Source organism: Pan troglodytes, chromosome 1, assembly GCF_028858775.2.
Source record: "Pan troglodytes isolate AG18354 chromosome 1, NHGRI_mPanTro3-v2.0_pri, whole genome shotgun sequence".
In the NCBI taxonomy this organism is placed as follows: Eukaryota; Metazoa; Chordata; class Mammalia; order Primates; family Hominidae; genus Pan; species Pan troglodytes.
The window spans coordinates 48,511,500-48,535,129 of NC_072398.2; the positions used below are offsets into that span (position 1 = coordinate 48,511,500).

General features: G+C 38.2%; 1 protein-coding gene across 11 annotated transcripts in view; it reads left to right on the forward strand.

Moving 5' to 3' along the window:
* KIF14 (kinesin family member 14) overlaps positions 1-23,630 on the forward strand; it is a 67,919-nt gene that overhangs the window by 40,805 nt on the left and 3,484 nt on the right. For 10 of the 11 annotated variants that reach the window (XM_054657221.2, XM_063793963.1, XM_016935230.4 and 7 more), the window contains 7 exons: positions 3,150-3,250; positions 8,652-8,746; positions 13,021-13,245; positions 13,437-13,621; positions 17,791-17,949; positions 19,218-19,340; positions 23,214-23,288. In XM_054657221.2, the coding sequence (XP_054513196.1) occupies positions 3,150-3,250; positions 8,652-8,746; positions 13,021-13,245; positions 13,437-13,621; positions 17,791-17,949; positions 19,218-19,340; positions 23,214-23,288 (963 nt within the window). The remainder of the gene's footprint in view (positions 1-3,149; positions 3,251-8,651; positions 8,747-13,020; positions 13,246-13,436; positions 13,622-17,790; positions 17,950-19,217; positions 19,341-23,213; positions 23,289-23,630) is intronic. The other variant, XM_063793962.1, reaches the window with a different exon arrangement.

A 23,630-nucleotide genomic window follows, 5' to 3' on the forward strand; every position in this document is an offset into this window, starting at 1 on the left:
TCACTGTTGTTTCTTTATGGGTAAAGTATGTGTTCATTTCCTTTGAATTTTCTTTTTGTTTTTTTTGAGACGGAATCTCACTCTGTTGCCCAGGCTGGAGTGCAGTGGCACAATCTCGGCTCACTGCAACTCCACCTCCTGAGTTCACGCCATTCTCCTGCCTCAGCCGCCTGAGTAGCTGGGACTACAGGTGCCCACCATGATGCCCGGTTAATTTTTTGTGTTTTTAGTAGAGACGGGGTTTCACCATGTTAGCCAGGATGGTCTCGATCTCCAGACCTTGTGATCCACCCACCTTGGCCTCCCAAAGTGCTGGGATTACAGGTGTGAGCCACCACGCCTGGCTGAATTTTTTGTTAAATGAAATGTAGGAAATTAATATAGCTATAAAAGTTATTTACATATTTTGATAAGCCTTTATATTTATCATACACCTTTTTTCCTGATTATATCATCTTTTTGTTGGTTTCATTTTGTTATACAGGCATTTTTAATTTGGCAAATTTGAATCCATCTATTATTCCAGAGATCTTACTTAAACATTGTACAACTCCTGCATTTTCTTTTAATTAAAAAAAAAAAAAAGTTCACATCTTTGAATCACATAGAATTTATTATGGTGTTTTGTGAGAGGTATGAATTTAAAGTTTAAAGTTCATATTATCTAATTATCCATAAATTATCCCTAAAATAGTTGCAACATGTATTGTTGCATTGCTACTATTTGTAAAATATACTACCTTTAAATAATTTGACTCCATATGGAACTACATACTACTTAGATCATTGTAGTAATGAAGGTATCATATGGAAAAACTTAGAGGATGCTGCCAAATTGTAGCCTAACACTTGAATTGTTTAATGGAAAAATGAAAATAAAAACAAAATAAAACAAAGGAAAGCAATGAAAGGAATCATTATGAGATAAAAGCAATAATGAATTAGAAATTAATAAATATAAGCTCTTGTTCTTTGAAACGATAAATGTGATTTTAGAAATGAGAAGTGGCATTTAAGTAAACATAAAGAGAACATTTAAAAAGTATGTTACCTATAAAACTTTATGCTAATAAATTTGACAATTTCCTACAAATAAAAGACTTTTTAGAAAAAGATAAATTATGAAAGTTGACTTCATAGGTGAATAACCATGCAATAATTTGAAACGTTCATCAACAAACTGGCCTCGAAAAAAAAAAAAACAACAAAGTGTAGGAAAAGAAGGTGCTAATCTCAGACATTCTTATGGGTAAGCTCTTTTAAAGTGCCAAAGAACAGATAAATCTTATTCTGTTTAAACTATTCTAGAACATAGCAATACATAGAAAGTGTCACAGTTTATCTTATGCTAGAATAACTGATTAAAAACAAACAAACAAAAACCACAATAACTGAAAAGATGGCTCAGAAGAGAATTACCAACCAATCTTCTTTTTTTTTTTCTTTTTTTCTTTTTTTGAGACAGAGTCTCACTCCGTTGCCAGGCTGGAGTGCAGTGGTGCGATTTCGGCTCACTGCAACCTCCGTCTCCTGGGTTCAAGCGATTCTCCTGCGTCAGCGGTCTCAGTCTCCTGACCTTGTGATCCACTCGCCTCGGCCTCCCAAAGTGCTGGGATTACAGGCGTGAGCCACTGTGCCTGGCCTACCAACCAATCTTAATATCAACACAGCTATAAAAATCCTAAAGGAAATGTTAGCAGGGCTGGGCACGGTGGCTCACGCTTTTAATCTCAACACTTTGGGAGGCCAAGGCTGGAGGATCACTTGAGCCCAGGAGTTCAAGAACAGCCTGGGTAACATGATTTTTGTTTGTTTGCTTATTTGTTTGTTTGTTTTGAGACAGAGTCTTGCTCTGTTGCCCAGGCTGGAGTGCAGTGGCACAATCTTGGCTCACTGCAACCTTCACCTCCCAGGTTCAAGTGATTCTTGTTCCTTGGCTTTCTGAATATCTGGGATTACAGGCATGTGCCACCGTGCCCAGCTAATTTTTTTTTTTGTATTTTTAGTAGAGTCAGGATTTTACCATGTTGGCCATGCTGATCTCAAACTCCTGACCTCAGGTGATCTGCCTGCCTCAGCCTCCCAAAATGCTGAGATTACAGACATGAGCCACCACACCCAGCCAACCCTGTCTCTTTTACCAAAAATCTGAAAATTAGACAGATGTGGTGTTGCGTGCCTGGAGTCCCAGCTGCTTGGAAGGCTGTGGTGAGAGGATTACCTGAGTCCGGAAGGTCAAGGTTGCCCTATAATCCCAGCACTTTGGGAGGCTGAGATGAGAGGATCACTTGAGCCCAGGAGTTCGATACCAGCCTTCTCTCTACAAAAGAAAAAAAGAGAATTCTTACACCATGAAGAAGTAGGGTTTATGTCATAAGCGTGAAGTATATTCATAATAGAAAATCCAAAAAGGCTGAAAGCAATCATACCAAAGCATTGACAATGTTTATGTGAAAATGATGGGTTTATGAGTGGTTTTAACTTTTTTCTTTGTGTTTATATGTATTAATAATTTCCAAATTTTCTACAATTAATATGAATTGCTTGTATTTTTAGAACAACAAAAGTAGTATGGAGGTCATTTGATTATTCTTGCCTTGATATATACTTTAAAACCTAGTGGTTGAATTACCCTAGGTTTAACTTACCTCCTACTTTTAACCATTCATTGCAGTTTTTAACTTATTTTTCTGTATAATTATACTGTCTCTGAATCAAGTTCTATGTAGCATTTTGCTAGAACTGTAATTGTTATTACGTTAAATATGTAAAATATAGACTATAATCCTGATCACTATATTCGACCAGGAAGTGACTACATCTTAACTTTGTCAGATTATTCTTTTATGTCTCTCCTGAGGATTTTATTGTTTATGTTTTTACTATTATTATAAATCTCGTTTATTATTCCTGAATTATTTAATGATTTCTATTGTTTTTATTAAAAGTAGATGTCTTTTAATATCATCCCTATCATCGTGTGATTGACTTTTAATTTGATCAGGAATGATTTTTTAGACTTATCAGATAATATATAATCTGCTAATTTTATGGCTTAAATGTAACAAAGGATTTAATCTTTTTTTTCTTAGTTGCTAAACATTTTTTCACCCCAAATTTACTGAAACTATATATTATATTTTTCTTAGAGTAATGGTAGTAACAGGGGTGAAGATGTCTTTTGTGATCCTGAAGATGAATGGGAACCCGACATTACAGATGCACCAGTTTCTTCACTTTCTAGAAGGAGGTAAAGACAATTTTGTTACTAGTTTTCTTGCACTTTGTGTGTGCATGTGTGTGTGTGTGTGTGTAAATTGTATATCATATATATTATTTCCTTATTTTAAAAGAACTGTTGTCATGATAGATGTCTGGACAGGAAACCCAGAACTGTAAGAGGAATAATATGTTATTGGTCAAATTACAGCACTTAGGGCATTAAATTGTTTATTAGTCAGTTAGAAGAGAAACCAGTTTTTCAGTGTTCCATCATATAAGTCTTAAGAGCAACTTAGAGTAGCATAAATTAAATTTTCCGTAAAAATGAACAGTATTTATTACTTTTAAATTATTTTCTCTGGCCAGGTGTGGTGGCTCACGCCTGTAATCCCAGCACTTTGGGAGGCCGAGGTGGGTGGATCACGAGGTCAGGAGATGGAGACCATCCTGACTAACACGGTGAAACCCCGTCTCTACCAAAAATACAAAAAATTAGCCCGGTGTGGGAGCAGGCACCTGTACTCCCAGCTACTCGGGAGGCTTAGGCAGGAGAATGGCATGAACCTGGGAGGCGAAACTTGCAGTGAGCCGAGATCACTCCACTGCACTCCAGCCGCTGCACTCCAGCCTGGGTGACAGAGCGAGATTCCATCAAAAAAAAAAAAAAAAAAAAAGAAAGAAAAAAAAATTACCCTTTCTCAAGAACTTGACATCTTCTATGATATTTTCTTGTAAGTTACAGAATTTTAAATGCAGTAAAGCTAGTATGAACTTCACAAAAGAATAAATCATAGTGATAGACAACTTCTATATATGACAAATGTTGCTTGTTAACTCAAAACATAAAAGACCTCCATAGTGAATAATAGATGCTTTTCAAGGAAAAACTAGTTCTGCTTAGACCTCAGATGCTTAGATTATAGAGAGGCAAAATGGTATTATGGAAAGGCCTTGGAGCCAATTTAGCCTCCTAGTTTGGTTTGGTTTTTAAGCAAGTATTTCTTTGATGACTACCCTCTGCTATGCCCTGAGGAAGCAAAGATGAATACAAAGTATGCTCTGTCCTGAAAGACCAGGAATTGAGGAAAGTAGAGGCAGGAGTAGTTGATAAAAACCCGAACTGAGGCTAGACAGAAGGATTTTAAATGCAGTGAAGAGGAAAGTCGAGTTTTATACATACTCAGGATGCAGAATCAATAGGATGCAGAGACTGGTTGTGGGGCTGAAGGTGTGAAGGGTGCAAGGATGACTCCTGGTTTTAAATTGGGTGACTGACTAGGGGAAAGTCGTGTTGCCTGAGATGGAGCATTTAAGAGGAGTTTAATTTTGAACATGAAGAATTTGAGATTCTCAGGGGACATCCAGGTGTATATTTGGGTTTAGAACTTTGGTGGATGGAGCTGGGGATTTTCAGGATGTAAGGGTCAATAGTATTTATCTGTCAGCAGAAGCATCATTGTTATTAAGAGCATTTATTAAATGCTTACTAAGCCTTATCTCACCTAGTACACACCACAAACCTATGAAGTAGATATTGTCATTACCCTCATTTTACAGATGAAGAAACTGAGAATTTAGAGAGGTTAAGTGACTTGTCCAAAGTCACAGAGCTGATACGAGGAAGAGCCATTACTCAAATCCAAGTTTGGGTGACTCCAAAGCTCCTGATTTTCTTAACTGCTATGCCATATCGCCTCTCCATTGTATATGAAAGAGTAGCATCCTTCTGTTTAAGCTAATTGTTTTTTGTTTTCTTAAACTTCATTGCCTTCAGCTGCAGATCAAAATCCATTTGGGTTTCTAAATCATTTTAGGCCTATAGCCTTGTTTTTGACTTGGCTTATTTTAAACTCATTTATGATTTTCCTCAAAGAGATGAAACTATTTTATAGCAACTTTCCCCCATTATTTCTGCTTTATTGGTCACATGGTAACCTCTAAGCTATGGTAAGAAATTGCTAATACATAGCAAGCATTATCCTGAATGAAATACAAAGCATATCTTTTACACAGAAATGAGCTCCTTGAGTGTAGGGAACGTGTCTGTATCCCCCTACAATATAGCATAGCAAAAAGGTCACAAGGTCTGATATCAGCGTCCTGGGTTCTAATCCATGCTCAGTGTAGTCATGTACAAGTGACATTACATCCCTAGGCTTCAATTTTCTCATCTATAAAATGAAGACAGTAATATATACCTACTTTACAGGGATTTACTATTAAGATTAAGTGAGGTCCTATGTACAGAGCAGCTGCTGCTCCTGCTGCTTCTACTATGACCACCATGATTGACAACATCGGGCTGATGATGGTTATGTTGCAGAGTTGTTATGAGGATTAGAGATAGTGCATATAAAGCTCCTATTACGGTGGGTGGGCATTCAATAAATGGCAGCTCTGATTATTACTGGATGCTTAATATATATTGAATAAGATTAAATCTTAGAATACAGAGAAGCTATGATTTCTGTCCAGTACCAGTAACAGATGGTAATATCTTCAAGTGATTTGTCTTGAGGACTTGACAGAGTTGGCCTTTGCCACTGAAGTGAGCTAAATATGGTCCTTAGGTGAAATTGGGTAGATAGAGCTTGAGATATTTAAGCCAACCTAGAGTAACCCAAAAATTTAAACCAGACCAATAAATTCATCAGAGAATGATTTATGAATATCTTTGGATTTTAGGATTACTAGTTTTGTATTATTTTTATTATAAACAGATTTAAACTTTGTATATTTAGAATTGTAAATCACAATATGACCATTAATAGTGAGCATTAAACGTTTAGCCTACTGGGGCTGGGTGCAGCGGCTCATGCTTGTAATCCCAGCACTTTGGGAGGCCAAGGTGGACGGATCACAGGGTCAGGAGATTGAGACCATCCTGGCTAACACGGTGAAACCCCGTCTCTACTAAAAATACAAAAATTAGCTGGGCGTGGTGTTGGGCGCCTGTAATCCCAGCTACTCGGGAGGCTGAGGCAGGAGAATGGCGTGAACCCAGGAGGCAGAGCTTGCAGTGAGCCAAGATCGTGCCACTGCACTCCAGCCTGGGCGATAGAGCGAGCCTCTGTCTCAAAAAAAAAAAAAGACTTTTAGCCTCCTGGATGTTGGTAATTTACATCTTATTTTCTGTTGACTTTTAAGTTAATAATTAGGGAATCAGCAGAAATTTAAAATGTTACCAAAAATCAAAACATCTCAACGTTTTCTAAGATTTCGAAATTGGATGTTTTCATTTCACAGAGATTTTTGGGTACTTCTATAATTTAAAAGTATCATATTTTTAAAAAATGAATTGCTCTTAGTCTGAGACCTTGTATATGAAGTTTCAGCCTTGTAAGAATGTTTATGACAGAATTCCAAACTCTGAGAATGCCTGCAGGTAATGGAAACACTGACAGATTCTTAATTATAGAACTTCTACTGGGCAATGATATGCCACAGTCGTTCTGCAATAAAATAGACTGGTTTGGCGGCCTTTAAATTTTGATACATACTGTTGACAATTAAAAGTAAATTTCCCTCTGAGGTTAAGTAAAAACTCTTTGAAAGGAATATGACAAGCATTTTACTTGGGTTTAAACGTTGTTTAACTATGATATTGTTGCAAGAATAACTGTTTTCCTAGTTTAGACTTGCTGTAATAATAAACTTTTTTTCACCCCTAAGTAGAAAAACTGTAATATTTGAGAATTGATATTTCCTTTCCCTTTTATCAGTCCTATTTCTGTGTTTTTCTTGTAGGAGTTCATGGGGGAAATTTTATATTTGAAACATCTAGGCTACTAGTGATAGAATGCTTTGGCTTAATAATCTTTTCGACAAATAGTATTTTTCTTTGAGTGGCCAACTGTAATAGAGAGTTCTGTTAGGAAAAATACTTCAAAGGATCCACTAAATTTAGATCTAGATCACTGATCTGTTAGTTTCATTGACATAGGAATTGGAGTTTGGGTTTAGAAAATTTATAGATGAACGGCAATATGGAGATAGGCTGCTTTCTCCAGTAGCAGAAAGGGTAGCCTCCATTTTTAAGAAGCAAACAGAAAGAAAATAACAGCTTAGGCAGCCAAGCAAACTCAAAGCAGAAATTGGGGCTTTTTTTTTTTTTTTTTGAGATGGAGTCTTGCTCTGTCGCCCGGGCTGGAGTGCAGTGGCATGATCTCCGCTCACTATAAGCTCCGCCTCCCGGGTTTACGCCATTCTGCCTCAGCCTCCCGAGTAGCTGGGACTACAGGCAGCTGCCACCACGCCGGGCTAGAAATTGGGGCATTTTTATAGGCTGAGGAAAAAGAGGTCAGCAAAAAGAGCAATTGGAGATAGAAACATTTCTTCCATTTGTACCACTGCTGCACTTCACAGGTATTATGCTTTGTACACAGTGTAGCAGATACCTACTTAAATGTTTATTTACCTAAATCACTTCCCTGTTTAAAATCTTTCCTTGAAACATTGCATACACATGGACACAAAGAAGTGAATAATAGACACTGGGGCCTATTTGAGGATGGTGGGTGGGAGGAAGGTGAGGATTGAAAAACTCTTTAATACCATCAGGTATTATGCCTGTTACCTGTGTAACAAAATTATCTGTAGACCAAACCCCCACAGCATGAAATTTACCCATGTAACAAACCTGCACATGTACCCCTTGAACCTAAAATCAAAGTTGAAAGAAAATAAATAAATCCCAACTCGGCCACTTAAAAAAATAAGATAAAATCCTTCCCTGGATAATTTGCTCAGGATAAAATCCAAGCTTTATTGACATACAAAGACCACCTCAAGCTGGCCCCTGTGCACCTCCCAGCTTAATCCCTTGCTGCTCTCTCTCATACATCATAGGCCACAGTCCTTCTGAACCTCGTTTGGTTCTTCGCATGTACACTACTTTCATTTATCAGGTCTTCCTGTTGCTTGTGTCTGAGACACTATTCCCTGCTTCCCAAGCCTGCCCTCTGTTTGGCTAAGTTTTACTTATCCTTGAGGGTTACTGCTCCAAGGAGGCCCCCCTGACTTCTTGGGCCAGGTCAAGTTCTTTTATACAATCTACCACAACACTCTATGCCTTCATCACATTCATCACTTTATTGTAATTATTTGCCTAATTTATCTCTTTTGTTCTGGACTTTAAGCCTAGTGAGCCCAGAAACCATGTTTGCCACATTTTACCACAATATCCAGAGCCTGCAAATAGTAGTGCTTAATCAATACTTATTCTATTTAATTAACTATCTGCCTAGAACAATGCCTGTAAATAGTAAAATTCTTGCTCAATTAACCAAATGAATTTTTCCTTTGATGAAAATTTTTAATGAAAAACACACACATGAATGTCCATTTTCTTTAGAGAACTTATAAATATTCTTAATAATATTATTCCATGTGGTATAGAACTGCTAGTCTTATGGTTTGTCTTTTTTCAGGAGTAGGAGTTTGATGAAGAACAGAAGAATTTCTGGTTGTTTACATGACATACAAGTCCATCCAATTAAGAATTTGCATTCTTCACATTCATCAGGTATTTTTTTCTTCACATTTTCTCTATGGCGAGAAAAGCATTGAGTCCTGGTTCTACCATTACATTTTTTCTTATCCGTGTGCAAATCATTTCATTTCCTGGAAGCTTCTGATTCCTCTGTAAAATGAGGAGGTTGGATCAATGACCCCTTCCACTTCAAAAATTCTGTGCTCTGTGATTTATTTCAAAGCCTTTTAGTAGAGTAACTAATTGAAATGTGGAAGATGTGTATGTTCCAAAATGTATGAGAATATTACTTCCTTACAAGTGAAAGGAAGCAAAGTGCAGCAGATTATGTATTTTATTCTATCATTTGTGTGAGGAGGAGAAACAAGAAGATGTGGACATAGATGCTTGTAAATGAATAAGATCTCTCTGGAGAAATACACCAAAACCCCAAGGTGCTGGTTGTACATGGGAGCTTGGGGATGGAGACAGGACAGGAAGGAAGGCACCCTTTTCACTGCATACCCTTTGGTTTCTTCTGAATTTTGCATAATGATCTGTGTATCATCTATCCCAAAATTATTTCAATTTTTTAAAAAAAGTTAAGGAATTCTTCCTCTGAATAATTATTTTTTTACCAATATTTATTATGATGTTATTTTAAAATGTAGGAGGAGAGGATACACTGTAAATTTTATATGTGTAACTACCTGTAATAATTACAATTTAAAAATTACTGCCTGCTGGGCTGGGCACAGTAGCTCACGTCTGTAATCCTAGCACTCTGGGAGGCTGAGGTGGGTGAATCACCTGAGGTCGGGAGTTCAAGACCAGCCTGAACAACATGGAGAAACCCTGTCTCTACTAAAAATACAAAATTAGCTGGGTGTGGTGGCGCATGCCTGTCATCCCAGCTACTCGAGAGGCTGAGGCGGGAGAATTGCTTGAACCTGGGAGGCAGAGGTTGTGGTGAGCTGAGATAGCACCATTGCACTCCAACCTGGGCAACAAGAGTGAAACTCCATCTCAAAAAAAAAAAAAAATTACTACCTGCTAACAATAGACTACTATGCAGCAATAAAAAAGAAGGAATGACTGATTCACACAATAACCTGGATGAATTCCAGAAACATAATGTTGAGTGAAAGAAGCCAGATCCAAAAGAGTATATACTACACGATTCCTTTTATATGAAGTTTAAGGACAGGCAAACTAAACTATGGTGACAAAAGCCAGAGTAGGTTAGAACTGAATAGTGGTTACCTCTGTTGGGAGTTAGTAACCGGGAAGAGGAAACCTGTTGGGATGGGATGGTGGAAATTTTGTATACATTGAGCTAAGTGGGGTTTACAGATTTACACATATATAAATCAGCTGTACACTTAAGATATATGCACTTTACAGTACATATATTATACTTAGTAAACAAAAATTTTAAAATAATTATGTAACAATCTATTTGATAAAAGTTCTAATGGAATATGAGTAGCCATAAAAGGTATTATATCTCATCTTGACTTTAAATTTTAGAAATTAGGGTTTCTTTTAGGAAGATAATTATGATCCTACTACTTATTTAATCTAAGGTAGGTTAAAATATGCTGTGGGTTTTTTATTTACCAGCAAAATAAAAAGATATGTATCTGTGGTAGCAACTTATTTATTCGGTATTATCTGAGTAAGATATTTTACAAAAATAATTTTAAGGGAAGTCAGAGATAGAAAAGGTCTTTGCTTATTTGCGGTTTTCAAAGACAGTAATGGAAACCCACATGTGAACTTAGTAGGACCCCGTCTGGGCAGCTGTGAGTGGTGGAAGGGGGACCAGGCCTGGGGGTGAGGGGCTGTACCCCAGTGTCTAGCACTTTCTAGCTTTGGGAAGTTGAGCGAGTATCTTAACTTCTAAAATTCAGGGCCATATATTTTACTGTATTTTTGCAGGTCTTTCTAAAATGTTTTTGTTGGATTTTAGAATGCATTAATACAATTATCTTCTTAAATAGAGAATATATAGTTAACTCTTCTCGATGACTCTACTATAGTCATTATCATCATAATGATATTGAGTCATCATTACCCTACTGTAGCTTTGGGTTTTGTAGCTTTTCTTTTTTCTCTTTACAAACCAAACTCTTACCTTTGTTCTAGTTTTTTAATATTCCCCACCCTATGCCTTTATTCTACCTCCTTTTAGTTTGCTGCTTTGAAGCACCTATGAAGTAGACCAGAAAACTTAATCTTGTCTATTAAATAAGAATAATTATACTCAATATATTAGGACTCCAGGATAAAGTTATTTCCAGAGGCTCTGAATGAGTCAAGCTTCTCATTTATTTCTGGTTTAGACAGTGCTTAGAAAATCCATCCCTCACAGATGTGCTGTATTAACTGTAGATAATCAGTTGGTTTTAGCCTATCTTTTTTTTTTTTTTTTTTTCTTGAAACGGAGTCTCGCTCTGTCTCCCAGGCTGGAGTGCAGTGGCGCGATCTCAGCTCACTGCAAGTTGTGCCTCCCGGGTTCATGCCATTCTCCTGCCTCAACCTCCCGAGTAGCTGGGGCTACAGGCGCCTGCCACCATGCCTGGCTAATTTTTTAAAAATATTTTTAGTAGAGACGGGGTTTCACTGTGTTAGCCAGGATGGTCTCGATCTCCTGACCTTGTGATCCACCTGCCTCAGCCTCCCAAAGTGCTGGGATTATAGGCGTGAGCCACCGTGCCTGGCCGGTTTTAGCCTATCTTGATTGTAGTATACCTCAAGGAGAAACTATTGTAAGGTAGAAGTACTGAGACATTACGGTTTTTTTGTTTTTTTTTTTTTTGAGACTGAGTTTCACTCTTTTTGCCCAGGCTGGAGTGCAATGGCGCGATCTCGGCTCACTGCAACCTCCTTCTCCCAGGTTCAAGTGATTCTCCTGCCTCAGCGTCCCAAGTAGCTGGAATTACAGGCGCCCAGCACCATGCCTGGCTGATTTTTCATTTTTAGTAGAGACGGGGTTTCACCGTGTTGGCCAGGCTGGTCTTGAACTCCTGGCCTCAGGTGATCCGCCCACCTTGGCCTCCCAAAGTGCTGGGATTACAGGCATGAGCCACTGTGCCCGGCTGAGACACTACTTTTAATGTAGTTTATCATTGCCTACTTTTCCAGTTTATGAATCCAATTATACTTCTAATTTTATGTAACTGTCATTGTTTTCATCAATTACAGTTCTTTAGGGAAAATTAATCCCACCAGACATAGTGGTACATGCTTGTCGTCCCACCTACTGTGGAGGCTGAGGCCAAGGGATTGCTTGAGCCCAGGAGTTTGAGGCTCAGTGTGCTATGATCACGCTTGTGAGTAACCACTGCATTCCAGCCTGGGCAACAGAGCAAGACCCTGTCTGTCTCTCTCTTTTTTTTTTGAGACAGAGTCTTGCTCTGTTGCCCGGGCTGGAGTGCAGTGGTGCCATATCGGCTCACTGTAACCTCCGCCTCCTGGCTTCAAGCAATTCTCCTGCCTCAGCCTCCCGGGTAGCTGGAACTACAGGCGTGTGCCACCACACCCAGCTAATTTTTTTGTATTTTTAATAGAGATGGGGTTTCACCACGTTAGCCAGGATGGTCCTGATCTCCTGACCTCGTGATCTGCCTGCCTCGGCCTCCCAAAGTGCTGGGATTACAGGCGTAAGCCACCGTGCCTGGCCCAACCCTGTCTCTTAAAAAAAAAAAAAAAAAGAAAGAAAGAAAAGAAAATTAATTCCTACCAAAAAGTAAAGAAAGAGATTAACCCAGTGGTTACGTGGGATATTTGGATTCTCTATTGTCTCGTAGTATAGTCAGGGAGCTACTAAATCTATGGATTGATGCGGTTGAGAGGTTAATTGATCCGTGAATGGAATTGTGTTTTCACTTTAGCATATAGAAATGAGGCTGAATTGAAATAAGTGTAGCCTACTTTGAATTTATTGATCAGTAATCCTATAATATGCTTGCATTAAAACATTTGTTTGAAAGTATTATGCCTGAACATTTTTGGAAGAGCAATAGCATACGAGTAATATTTGCAAGCAGTAGAGGGGTAGTTTCTGCAGAATTAGCATTATGGAGCACCCTGGAAATCAGCATATACAAGTATAGCATGGAAGATATACTTCCAAGTACAGCATAGCATACGATGTTATATATACTAATAGTTTTGTTTTTCTAATTCCACAGAACACAAAAATGCTTTGTTGTTGTAATACATTTCAGTAATGCAGAAGTACATAAAGTAAGGATCCCTTTTTTAAAAAAAGAAAGTATTATTCCTGAAAACAAGCTTAAAATGGCTATTTTCTGTTGATGTAGGTTTAATGGACAAATCAAGCACTATTTACTCAAATTCAGCAGAGTCATTTCTTCCTGGAATTTGCAAAGAATTGATTGGTTCTTCATTAGATTTTTTTGGACAGAGTTATGATGAAGAAAGAACTATAGCAGACAGCCTAATTAATAGTTTTCTTAAAATTTATAATGGGCTATTTGCCATTTCCAAGGCTCATGAAGAACAAGATGAAGAAAGTCAAGATAACTGTAAGCAATCTCACTGCTTTTGTTAACTCACATAAATGATTATTTTCTGCACATTGCACTTTGTTTTGAACGATTATTTGGCACATCTGGCATGCATCTTTTAACTGTGTTAAATATTTTAACGATGATCATATATGAGTTCTTTTATTTGGATAATATTTCATTCAGTAATTTTTCTTCTTCTTTCAAAGTGTTTTCTTCTGATCGAGCAATCCAGTCACTTACTATTCAGACTGCATGTGCTTTTGAGCAGCTAGTAGTGCTAATGAAACACTGGCTGAGTGATTTACTGCCTTGTACCAACATAGCAAGACTTGAGGATGAATTGAGACAAGAAGTTAAAAAACTAGGAGGCTACTTACAGTTATTTTTGCAGGTAAATTGATTTGCTTATTATCATTTGAAGGATTCATTTAATAATTATTTATTGGCTTTCTACTGTCTATATCTTCCCCAAAAGTAGCTCTGTATGATTTTCAAAAGTACATTCTGTTTTGAAGTTGTGAGACTGTGGTTGTCTGTAATTGATTTGTTAAACAAAGACTTACATGGCTTTCTATGTACGAGTAGTTCTAAGTGATTTACAAATATTAACTCATTTAATCCTTATAACAACCCCAGCAGTGGACACTGTTGTTATCACCATCTTGTAGATGAGGAAATGGAGGCACAGGGAAAATAAATATACCATCCAATGTTACCTAACTAGTAAATGACTGAGTTGGATTTGGACCCAGGCAGTCTTGGGCCCAGTTCATGCTCTGCCATTATACCATGCTGGCCCTCAATAAGGGATACTGGGAAGAGAGACAGAGTCTTTCTCTGGGTATGGGATTGGGTTTCAACTCAGACTGAATTGGCCACAATCCTGCTGACATAGAGACAAGGAAATAATTTTGTTTTCCTGCTTATCTTGTATCAGATAAGATTAGGTTTGGCTGTAAGAAGAAGTAAGATGAAAGCTTATTCTCTCTCACATAAAATCTAGATGTAGACACAGTGGCTCTGATCCACAGAGTCCTCAGGATCCAGGCTCCTCCCATTGGTCCCCTCCACCATGCCCAAAGTGTAGCCCCTGATTTCATGACCCACCATGGAGGAGCCCCATCTGAGCTCAGCGCAGCAGGGTGGAAGGAGTGGTGAGAAGGATAGGGCGAAGTTTGCCTTTTTTTTTTTTTTTTTGAGCTGGAGTCTCACTCTTGTCACCCAGGTTGGAGTGCAGTGGCGCGATCTTGGCTCACTGCAACCTCTGCTCCTGGGTTCAAGCGATTCTCCTGCCTCAGCCTCTCAAGTAGCTAGGATTACAGGCACTCACCACCATGCTCGGCTAATTTTTGTATTTTTAGTAGAGATGGGGTTTCACCATGTTGGCCAGGCTAGTCTCGAACTCCTGACCTCAGGTTATCCGCCCCCCTCAGCTTCCCAAAGTGCTGGGATTACAGGCATGAGCCACTGCGCCCGGCTGAAGTTTGCCTTCTTTTAAGGGAGGTTTCTGGAAATCACCATATGCCACATCTATTTATATATCTGGCTAGAATTTTATCATTTGACTACATCTAGCTGCAAGTATCATGAGGAAATGTATTTTTTAAAAAAATTCTGGACACCTATGTGCCAAGCCAGAAATCAAGGGATCTGTGGAAGAAGTGGAAAATTGATATTGGAGAATACTTAGTCATCTACCATATTAACAAATTCCTTCATAAAAATTCCTTGATATGCAAAAGGAGCAGATAAGAAATTAATGGCCGAGTTCAGTGGCTCATGCCTATAATCCTAGGACTTTGGGAGGCTGAGGCAGGAGGATCAGTTAAGCCTGGGACTTTGAGACCAGCCTGGGCAACATAGCGAATAATAACAAATATCCAACTTGTTAGATACTTTGTCTCTAAAAAAATAAAAAAAAATCAGCCAGCTGATTTTTTGGTGGCATGTACCTGTGGTCCCAGCTACTTGGGAGGCTGAGGTGGGAGGATTGCTTGAGCCCAGGAGTTCGAAGCTACAGTGAGCCATGATTGCACCACTGCACTCTAGCCTGGATGACAGAGTGAGACCATGTCTCAATAATAATAACAAAAAATAAACTATTTAAAAAAAGAAAATACTAAGAGGGTTAGATTTCACTTTTAAAAAAGGATAATTAGACCATGTAATAAAATATTATAGAACAATTGAACAAATTTTATGTTATAGTGCCCACCAAAAGACTTTCCACATTCTATTATTGCAGTAGAATTTTTGTTGTGTCAAATACTTCCTGAATGGGCTATTTACTAGCTGGGATTTGGAAATCTTTAACTGATCTAACTAGTAAACTTGAAATCAGATGATTGTTTTTAATGTCCGTTGTTCTCCCTCAGGAGGATTTTCTAGGTCTCCCCAAGACTTGGTTAAGCACCTGTCTTATTTGCTTCTCTAATAACCCTAAACTTCACCCGTTATGACTTTTAATATAACATACTATTTATAAGCCTGTACATCTCAATGGACAGTTAGCTCTAAGAAGGTAGAGGACAGTGGGTGTCTTTTTTCACAAGGCACCATTATGTGATAGATGTTCGGTTGGATACTTGTTATTGAATTAATTATAAATTCATATGGGATGAAGGATGACTTTGGATATAGGTAATGAGGAAATAGGATGACTAAGACAAGGGGTGGGGGGTGGTGGACTGCAAACAGGTGTGGATGAAGTAGTAGATGAAGGAGAATTTCTGACAGCATAAAATCATGAAAATGAAAGGTAGGATTGGCCAGAGAGCAAAGCTAGAGAGCCAGAAGCGAAGGGTCTGACTGAAGTTTGAGCCTAGAAAAGGAAGCTTGTTGAAGGAAGGTCAGTGCTTAGTTGGCTCTCAGATTTTAGAGGCAGTACTAGAATAGTGGGAGAACACACACAAAACAAAAACTCACTACTGGCACTTGAAAAACTGATGTTTGAACCCATGCTAAATTAGTTGTGCGTCCTTGGGCAAACTGCTTAAATTTTTGAGTCTCCTGTTTCTCACAGGAAAATAAAGCTAGAAATGCCTACTGGGCAGGATTGCTGTGAGGATCAGATGAATTAATGTTATAAGAATGTCTCTCTTAGAGTAACTGGTGTGTAGTTTCTTTCCTTCTTTTCGTTTTCTGAGAAGAACACTTTGAACCGAACTTGTGGGTTTCAACTCATAGCCCTGTGGGAAATCTTATACAAGGAATCAAGGATGGAGAGACCAGGTGACTTGGAGGGGAAGTTAGATTAAGCTCAGGACAGACTTGTGTTAAGCTAGCAAACCTGAATTTAGTGACTACACTTTCTACTAAGTATGGTTTGAGAATCCTTTTCTTGTAGCAATACAATCTGCATATTCCCCAAAGCAGGCCAGGAGAAATATTTTGAAGAGACACTACAGGGGGCAGGTAACAGAAAGAAGAAAAGCTCAAGAGAAGCTTCCTCATTCCTTTTTTATATGTGTACTCTGAGTGCATGTGGGAAGTCTTTTGTTTGAAGGTGTTTGGGGTTTCTTTCATCCCTTTTGCTTCCCCTTCCTCTCCCTCTCGATTTCTTTTCCCCTGAGAAAATCATATCTTTATTAACTGTCAGATGGTTATCAGAACAGGAAAAGTTCAGATGCAAAAGAGCCACCCTTCTTTTTCTTTCTTTTCGCTTTTACTTATTAATTCTGTCTTTTATGTAGTTAATTTTGTACTTACTTATGTCTCCTATTAGTGTGTAAGGTCTTTGAGGGTGGAGACTATATCTTACTCATTTTATCACCTTTAGCAGCCACAGATGTTTTCTGGTTCTGACTGAGACATTTATGAAGTGAGATCACTATATCAATAAATGCAGAATTTATTTTCTCCAGATGATTTTTCTTTTCTTTTCTTTTCTTTTGAAAATCAGCGAGACAGAGTCTCGCTCTGTCACCCAGGCTGGAGTGCAGTGGTGCGATCTCGGCTCACTGCAATCTCCACCTCCCAGGTTCAAGTGATTCTCCTGCCTCAGCCTCCTGAGCAGCTGGGACTACAGGCGCCCACCACCACGCCTGGCTAATTTTTGTGTTTTTAGTAGAGATGGGGTTTCACTATATTGACCAGGCTGGCCTCAAACTCCTGACCTTGTGATCTGCCTGCCTCGGCCTCCCAAAGTGCTGAGATTACAGGCGTGAGCCACCGTGCCCGGGACATTTTCCTTTTCCTTTTTTTTTTTTTTTAAGATGGAGTCTTACTCTGTCACCCCGGCTGGAGTGCAGTAGCACGATCTCAGCTCACTGCAACCTCTGCCTCCTGGGTTCAAGCAGTTCTCATGCTTCAGCCTACTGAGTAGCTAGGATATAGGCGTGTGCCACTATGCCTGACTAATTTTTGTATTTTTAGTAGAGATAGGGTTTTACCATGTTGGCCAGGCTGATCCTGAACTCCTGACCTCAGGCGATCCACCCGCCTCGGCCTCCCAAACTGCTGGAATTACAGGCGTGAGCCGCTGTGCCCGGCCCTTATCTTTTCTTTGCCACCTGTTATAATCTCATGTATCTGATACACTTGTCCATTTTTATCTTACAGGGATGCTGTTCGGATATTTCATCAATGATAAAAGAGGCTCAGAAGAATGCAATCCAAATTGTACAACAAGCTGTAAAGTATGTGGGGCAGTTAGCAGTTCTGAAAGGGAGCAAGCTACATTTTCTAGAAAACGGTAACAATAAAGCTGCCGGTGTCCAGGTAATTTAGCAATGTTAGTTTAGACAGACTTCATCTGAGGAAACATTAGACTTTAGATAATAGTACAGTACTAAACATGGCAAGTTCTTTTTAAGTTTTCAAAATAGCTTGTACTTTTAGTAGTTTTGCAATAAGATTTAAAACTGTTTGGGCCGGGTGTGGTGGCTTATGCCTGTAATCCCAGCACTTTGGGAGGCCGAGGCAGGTGGATCACTTGAGGTCAGGAGTTCGAGATCAGCCTGGCCAATAGGCGAAACCCCCATCTCTACTGAAAATACAAAAGTTAGCCAGTCATGGTGGCCCACGCCTGTAATCCCAGCTACTCAGGAGGCTGAGGCAGGAGAATCACTTGAACCCAGGAGACAGAGGTTGCAGTGAGCTGAGATTGCACCAGTGCACTCCAGCCTGGGTGACAGAGTAAGGCTCCATCTAAAAAAAAACCCAACAAAACCAAACAACCAAAAAACTTTTAAGTATATTGGATTATTTTGCAAACCTTATTTTACCTTTCAGATCCTTAATTTGATGGTAGTCATCTACCGTGGAGGGTTTTCTCAGCCAATCAACACATGAAAAAACGTTGTAATACCAGATAATTTGTATCTGCTTGCTTTCACTAGTTATGCTATTGAAAACATTGTATTATATTAGAATGTTGCTGTGTTCTGGCTGGGGGCGGTGGCTCACGCCTGTAATCCCAACACTTTGGGAGGCCAAGGTTGGTGGATCACCTGAGGTCAGCAGTTCAAGACCAGCTTGGCCAACATGGCGAAACCCCGTCTCTACTAAAGATATAAAAATTAGCTGGGTGTGGTGGCAGGTGCCTGTAATCCCAGCTACTCAGGAGGCTGAGGTAGGAGAATAACTTGAACCAGGAAGGTGGAGGTTGCAGTGAGCCAAGATCGTGCCATTTCACTCCAGCCTGGGCAACACGAGCGAAACTCCATTTCAAAAAAAAAAAAAGAATGTTACTATGTTCTAGCAATATAGAGCCCTGCTTAAAAGATGATAAACATTCTTTGCAATATGTTATATATGGGATACTAAATTACAGATTTGCTAATTTTATTTCCTTACAGACCACAGACTGTTAGTTCTTATTCTAGCTTTAGTTGAACTTAATAAACTTGGGATGTATTATAGTCCTAAAGTAAGCAGAAAATATAACTTAATTACTTGATAATTTAAAATATATAAAACCTAAATTTAAATAAATTAAAATATATAAAACCTAAATTTTCTAGTTAATGCTTAAATTCTTTTTCTAGGAGGAATTCATGGATGCTGTTTGTGATGGTGTAGGCTTAGGAATGAAGATTTTATTAGATTCTGGACTGGAAAAAGCAAAAGAACTTCAGCATGAACTCTTTAGGCAGTGTACAAAAAATGAGGTAAGATGAATAAAAGAATATTCCGTACAGTACTAAATAATATATAAAGTTGATTTTTTCAGTCAACAAATTAGATTTCTGTAAATTCATATGTTTTAATTTGTTTTGAGTTATTTTTCACTGAAGAGGCTGACATCATGATCTTATGGTGATATTTTCCCAAGTTATTCTTGAGTCACTGCAGCCTCTATTGTTAATATTTTGCTTGGTCCTGTTGCAGCTATTTTCAAGAATTCAGTCTGTAAACTCCTAAGCAGAGAGTGGAGTGTGGTAGTGACACCTAGTGTTCGCTTTCTGGTTGTCATTTTCTTCCTTAGCTTTGTTTAGTCCTCTCCTCTTCTAAGAATGGAAACTATTAGTAACATTTATTGATTCAGTATCTTGAACTAAATATTTTTCTGGGGCATTCACATAAGATATTTCATGTCAAGATACAGAACCAATAAGCATTTCAGTGATTTCCTAAAATATGTGTCCTCCCATCCTCCAGCTAACATTACTTAGTACCTTAGGAAAGATCTGGGTTTTAATATTAGAAGACATGTATTTGAAAACTGGTTCTATCACTTTCCACTTATCATTTAGCAAGTCACTTAATGCTCTGACCCTGTCATGTAAGCATACCTACATCACAGGCTGTAAACTATTTATTGATTAATTTCCTCTGACAGTTACTGGACTAGGTGCTTTACATGTAACAGTGGTAAATCTTAGCCATTTCTATAATGGGTTTGTACTTTGTCAGTAAGAAAAAGCCCTATGAATATCATATTTCATATTCATATCATTTTTCAAGGTAGGAATTTATATTCTTCATTTCATTGAATTAGAGTATTTTGCCTAATTACCCAACTATTAAGCCCTGAGCCAGGATTTTATATTCTGCCTGACTCCAAAACTCAACATGCTACATAAATAAGTTTTTAAAACTATTGTTCATGCGTTAATTTTCTTTATTGACAATTACTGTTAGTGAAGTGGGGATTAGGAAGATACAAATTCAAATTCTTATGAGACTGAATTTCAGAGACTTGTCTGTTTTAGAGTCTTGTAACAACATGTTAAAACCATCCGTGGCCAGGGATGGTGGCTCATGCCTGTAATCCCGGCACTTTGGAAGGCCAAGGCAGGAAGATAGCTTGAGCCTAGAATGCGAAACCAGCCTGGGAATTATAGCGAGACCTTGTCTCTACAAATAATACAGAAATTAGCCAGACATGGTGGCATGCACCTGTAGTACCAGCTACTCCGGAGGCTGAGGCAGGAGTATCACTTGAGCCCAGGAGTTTGAGTCTGCAGTGAGCTGTGATTGCACCACTGCATATCAGCCTGGGCGACAGAGCAAGACCTTGTCTCAAACAAACAAACAAAAACCATCCCTGTCCATTCCATTGCTCTTGTTGGAGTCAGGTGGCTGGGGCAATGCTACCTGGGGACATTTAGGTTCCTGAGATCTTAGCTACTAGGATGTCTCCTCATTTATGTACATACTGATTGATCTAGAAAAGTAGATCATGTGGAGGACTATTGGCTTCTGTCCCTCTGGGTGGTTGTTTCTGGGAAGGCATGGAATAAGTTTTTTTTTGTTGTTGTTGTTTAGAAAAACTTTGGTATTAATGTACTTCTAGCTCATCTTAGAATCTGAGGTGAAACTGTGTAAGCCACAGAGATTCTCCATCCCTTTGCTCATACTACAGGGTTATACAGATTTCTCTCTGCCCAGAAAAACTCCATCTCAGAATAGGGGAAAGACATGGAACATCAAGCTGCTCTCCTACTTCCTATGTAGCCTTGAACAACTTACCTGAGCCTCAGTCGTTCCATTTTTAAATGAGGATGATCATACTTATTTCATAAAATTGTTCTGAGGATCATATGAGATGAAGAAACAACGTATATGAAAATGCCAAAAATGTAGTGCCTGGCAAATCTTAAGTCATTCATCTTACTTGCACGTGTTCTCTTTTTCTCAACATATGTCTGCCTCTCTCACTTTGTGTTTTTTTGTTTTAAAAAATAAAAACACGGCTGGGCGCGGTGGCTCATGCCTGTCATCCCAGCACTTTGGGAGGCCTAGGTGGGTGGATCACGAGATCAAGAGATCGAGACCATCCTGGCCAACTTGGTGAAACCCCGTATCTACTAAAAATACAAAAATTAGCTGAGCGTGGTGGTGCACATCTGTAGTCCCAGCTACTCAGGAGGCTGAGGCAGGAGAATTGCTTGAACCTGGGAGGTGGATGTTGCAGTGAGCCAAGATCGTGCCACTGCACTCCAGCCTGGCAACAGAGCAAGACTCTGTCTCAAAAATAAATAAATAAATAAATAAAAAATTAAAGTAAAAACACATTGTTACTAAATTTAGGAGCTCATATTGTCACTAAATCAAGCTTGGGCTCAAATAGGCATGAGGCTGATTTCAGTTCCATAGTGCAACTTTGAAGAAAGGGATATATTGGACTGTCAAAGGCTCATTCAGATCACCACTGACGTCTCAAATTTGGTTTTGCTCAGCAGCAGCACCATTTATCACTAAAACACTTTACCATATTTGCAAAGTGATACCACTTATGCAGTCTATCACTATTGCAAAGAATTTCTGCTGGCAATAAGTGCAGAAGTGTATAGAATAAATTAATGAAAAATATAGATGAAATAATATATGGGAATGTGTTTAGTAAGCTGTTGAAGTAGGTGCAGGTGTTAGCCTTGGTATTGTTTTGAGGAAATAAGCAGCAAAAGGGCCAGGCCCATCCTGTATACAATTGACCCTATCTGCATACCCTCCTTTCTCTCATTTTCTTTCTATAGTATGACAAACCTGTACTTTGTTGTTCATGGTAGGGTTTTAGTTTATCTATTCTTGTAAGTTAAAACTCCTTTAAGAACCTATAGAAGAATAAAATATCCAAAGAAATAGAAAATGAGCTGAAACATAAAAGGCATGGAGCTACAATTTTAAAGCTGGAGTCAGGAAGGAAAAATAATTTGGATATTCTTTTGGATTTTTTTTTTTTTTTTTAAACCACATAGAGCAAATCTGAATTAGGGCTAGGGAAGCTCTCTGTGAGTAAAGCCAATTAAACACTGAAAAAGAATCCCCTGGCAGAAATTGAGCAGGAAAGCACCTTAGGGGGCAGCATTGGATAGAATAAAAGCAAAGGCTTAGAATTTAGATGTGGGCTCCCACCCTAGTTCTCAGTCTTAGGAGTTAGGAACCAAGGTCTGTTTCCTTACCTATAAAATGAGGTATACAATGGGCAGCATAGGACTATAATGGAGAATCAAATAACAAAACATTTGTAAAGTTCTTATAGTATTTGCTTGATATGTTACTTACTCCCTTCCAAGGGAAATTTAGAAATTTTGTATCTATAAATATTTAAGTATAACACTAAATCTGTTATTATAACAAATATTAGAGGGTGTCCATATTTAATATAGAAATCAATGTGCAATTTATTTTGAAAGAAATTATTAATGAATACAGGTGAATTAGACTGATTATTTTCCCATGTCACAGGTAAATAGAAAATACAGACTAAGAATATGATCAATGTGTTTAAAAGGAGAGTAATTGCTATGGCTTGAAATTTTTTATGTAAATAAAATAAATGAGAGAGATTATAAAGTTGAGCTCTTAAAAGTGAAATAAACTTACTTGGAAAGAAGTCAATGTGCAATTTATTTTTGAAGAAATTTCACATGTATGATTTAAGTACTCTCAAGCTATTTAATTGCAATCCCAGAAATAGAACTCCAATCTTTGGGCTTCTAGACTAGAATTTTTTAAAAGTCTGGTCCCATGCAATTCTATGATTTTTGTACTTCTGAATAATAAAGTATAATAAAATATTTTAACATTCTCTATAGGTTACCAAAGAAATGAAAACTAATGCCATGGGATTGATTAGATCTCTTGAAAACATCTTTGCTGAATCGAAAATTGTAAGAGAAGCTTTAACTTGATTTTAATTTTGCTTATTTTTTATCATTTCGCTTGGTTCAAATGTAGATATTTTTATTTCAGTGTTTATCCTTAGCCAGAGACAACTCTTTTGTATATGTCTAATTGTAGCATGTAAGATAGCTCTTTGTCTTTTTTATGTGTGTCATAACTTACTAGTTCTAGTAATGGATAAAGGATTGTATAGAAATTTATTAGTATGTCTGTTTCTTTTTGCTACTGGTTTAATAACTGTCAGCTTTTGCTTGGATGGGTCATTATAGGCTAAAAAATTGTGTTTAATAATTGTTGTGCTCAAAGATTTTAAAATACAGATGAATTAG